The 3141-nt window shown below is 43.7% G+C and overlaps 1 protein-coding gene across 1 annotated transcript; it reads left to right on the top strand.

The window, feature by feature from the left end:
* The first annotated feature begins 635 nt into the window (after positions 1-635).
* Positions 636-1511, top strand: LOC145803725 (uncharacterized). Its single transcript, XM_082897059.1, has 2 exons — positions 636-756; positions 895-1511. Exons 1-2 carry the CDS (start codon positions 636-638, stop codon positions 1509-1511), a joined length of 738 nt encoding a protein of 245 aa, XP_082753185.1.
* Positions 1512-3141: the final 1630 nt, after the last annotated feature.

Here is a 3141-nt window from a genome sequence, read left to right as displayed (position 1 = left end):
TTAGAACATATCGGCTCTGACTCAATGCATCGAAATGTGCATTTGGAGTAGGGTCTGGTAAGTTTTTAAGATACTTGGTTACTAGAAGGGGCATTGAGGCTAGCCCGGATCAGATTAAAGCCATCTTAGAATTAAAAAGCCCAACATTGGCAAAGCAAGTGCAGATGTTAATGGGAAGGGTTGCGGCCCTGAATAGATTTATAAGCAGAAGCTCTAACAAGTATAAACCTTTCTTTAGCCTAGTGAAGAAGGCCGCAGACTTCTTATGGATAAAAGAGTGCGAAGTCGCCTTGGCCGACTTGAAGAAGTATTTGACCACAACTCCAGTCCTCTCAAATCCAGTACCTAGAGAGAAGCTGTTCTTATACTTAGCAGTTTCAGAACATACAGTGAGTGCAGTAGCAGTCAGAGAAGAAAATGGAGAGCAAAGGGCAGTCTACTTCGTGAGTAAAACCCTGGCAGATGTAGAGACCAGGTACTTACCCTTGGAGAAGTTAACATTGGTTTTAGTCATGGCCTCCAAGAAGCTGAATCACTATTTTCAAGCCCACAAAATTGTGGTGTTAACTGAACATCCGTTGAGGTCCTTGTTGCAGCAGGGAGATCTAACAGGCAGAATAGCCAGATGGGCAGTAATGTTAGGCCAATACGACCTGGAATTCAGACTCAGGACAGCAATCAAAGGACAAGTCTTAGCCGACTTCATGGTCGAGTTCACACCAGACGCCGTCATACATCGGGCCCCGTTAAGCCAAGGTATACAACGTCCCAGTGAGCAAGGAAAAACCCAGCAGGGGGCAGCAGAACAAAGGAAGGAAGAAAAACTCAGGCCCTACAGCATTTACATCGGTGACTCCTTCCGGCTGTTTGTTGATGGAAGTTCAAACCGACAAGGAGCGAGGGCAGGAGTAGTACTAGTATCTCCAGATGGGCAGGTATTGGAGCAATCCATTCGTTTGGAGTTCAAGGCCTCAAACAATGAAGCAGAGTATAAAGCACTAATAGCAGGGTTAAAGCTGGCAGCAGCCATGGAAGCTGACGAGGTAATAGTCTTCTGCGACTCTCAGCTTATAGTCAACCAGGTAACATGCGAGTATGCAGCCCGAGATGAAAGGATGTCGGCCTATGTAAAGAAAGTGGGCAGACTGATGGCATTATTCCAAAATTGTCGGCTACAACAAGTCGGCCGAGATGACAACAACCATGTCGATGCCCTGGCCAACCTGGTTAGTGCAATGAAACCAGGAGAAGCAAGAACAATAATGGTTGATTACTTGCCAGGACCAAATATAGAACCACTGAACACAGAGCATGAAGCAATGTGTGTGGAGAGGGGACCGAGCTGGATGGATGCAATAATAATGTTCTTTCGAGATGGGAAGCTGCCAGACGACCGAAAAGAAACGCACAAGATCAGATCGAAGTCGGCAAGGTTCTGTTTGACAGCAGAAGGACATCTCTACAGAAGATCTTTTAGTGGACCCCTTCTGAGGTGTGTGCATCCTGCATAGGTTGAAGACTTTCTGTACGAAATACATGAAGGAGTATGTGGAGGCCACGCTGGGGGCAGGTCACTTGCTCATAAGGCCATTAATCAGGGATACTGGTGGCCCTACATACAGAAAGATGCTAAAGCCTATGTCAAGAAGTATGAGAAGTGCCAGAGGTTTGCACATTTGATACATCAACCAGTAGCAGACTTGAACCCGGTGTCCAGCCCTTAGCCATTTGCCCAATGAGGCATGGATCTTGTTGGAAAACTACCTCAAGCAACTGGACAAAGGAAGTATCTGCTGGTGGCAACAAGCTACTTCACCAAATGGGTAGAAGCTGAACCCCTTGCCAAGATTCGGGATATTGATGTGAAGAACTTCATCTGGAAAAATATCATCACCAGGTTTGGGATCCCAAGAGCAATAATAGCTGACAATGGAACACAGTTTGACAGGAAGCTAATCAAGAGCTTCTATGCAAAGTTCAAAATCAAGAATTATTTTTCCATCCCGAGTTTTCCTCAAAGCAATGGACAAGCAGAAACATCCAACAAAGTTATCATGGATGGGATCAAGAAGAGGCTACAAGCAGCAAAGGGAAAGTGGGTAGACGAGTTGTCCAGTGTACTTTGGGCATATCGAACTACGCCGAGAAGATCAACGGGGAAATCCCATTCGCCATGGCTTATGGCACAGAGGCAGTAATTCCATTGGAGGTCGGTATCCCAGGGATTAGAACCCAAGCAGTAGAAAATGGGACCAATGAGGCATTCTTAGCCCGAGATCTAGATTTGTTAGAAGAACGAAGGCAAAAAGCAGCAATTCAATTGGGGGCATACCAGCAGCAGCATGCCAGGGCTTATAATAAGAAAGTGAACCCGCGAGAGTTCCAAGTTGGTGACCTCGTCCTGAGAAAGGTCGTCGGCAACACGAAGGATCCCAGAGAAGGCAAGCTTGGCCCGAATTGGGAAGGACCTTATAGAATCATCTCGGTCTTGAGCAACGGGACATATCGGCTTGAGGATTGTGAAGGCAAAGAGCTGCCAAGACTCTAGAATACTTGCAATCTGAAGTTTTTCTATCACTAGAACTTATTGTTTTTTAAGATCTCTCTTGTTATTAGCTGAAGTATTAATAAAAGTTTTTAGATTGATTTTTGAACTTGTGTATGGTGACTAAACAGGTACTTGACGATGTTTCTAAGTGAAACATGATGAATAACTTAGACTTATTATATGGCAGAGTAGAAATCTTGCTTGCATATAATAGAGTTGAACTAAGTTGACGATGTTTCTAAGCGAAACATGACGAATAACTTAGACTTATTATATGTCAGAGTAGAAACTTTACTTGCATATAATAGAGTTGAACTAAGTTAGCGATATTTCTAAGCGAAACATGATGAATAACTTAGACTTATTATATGGCAGAGTAGAAACTTTACTTGTATATAATAGAGTTGAACTAAGTTGGCGATGTTTTTAAGCGAAGCATGACGAATAACTTAGACTTATTATATGACAGAGTAGAGACTTTACTTGCATATAGTAGAGTTGAATTAAGTTGGGTTAACCTGGACTTGTCATATCGGCAAAATTAGACACGTATTGGAGCCAAGTGCATGCCAGTCAGATTAACGAAGAGACCG

Source organism: Camellia sinensis, chromosome 12 (genome assembly GCF_055761805.1).
Source record: "Camellia sinensis isolate YWXY chromosome 12, ASM5576180v1, whole genome shotgun sequence".
NCBI lineage: Eukaryota > Viridiplantae > Streptophyta > Magnoliopsida > Ericales > Theaceae > Camellia > Camellia sinensis.
Note: the sequence above shows the minus strand (reverse complement) of the source record. Positions and strands in the feature narration are given on the sequence as shown.

Excerpts from the sequence above, each read along its gene's own strand:
- LOC145803725 (XM_082897059.1), top strand. The coding sequence starts at position 636 with ATGTTAGGCCAATACGACCTGGAATTCAGACTCAGGACAGCAATCAAA. Across the intron at positions 757-894 it reads TCGGGCCCCGTTAAGCCAAG|GAGCGAGGGCAGGAGTAGTA; the intron begins GTATACAACGTC and ends CAAACCGACAAG.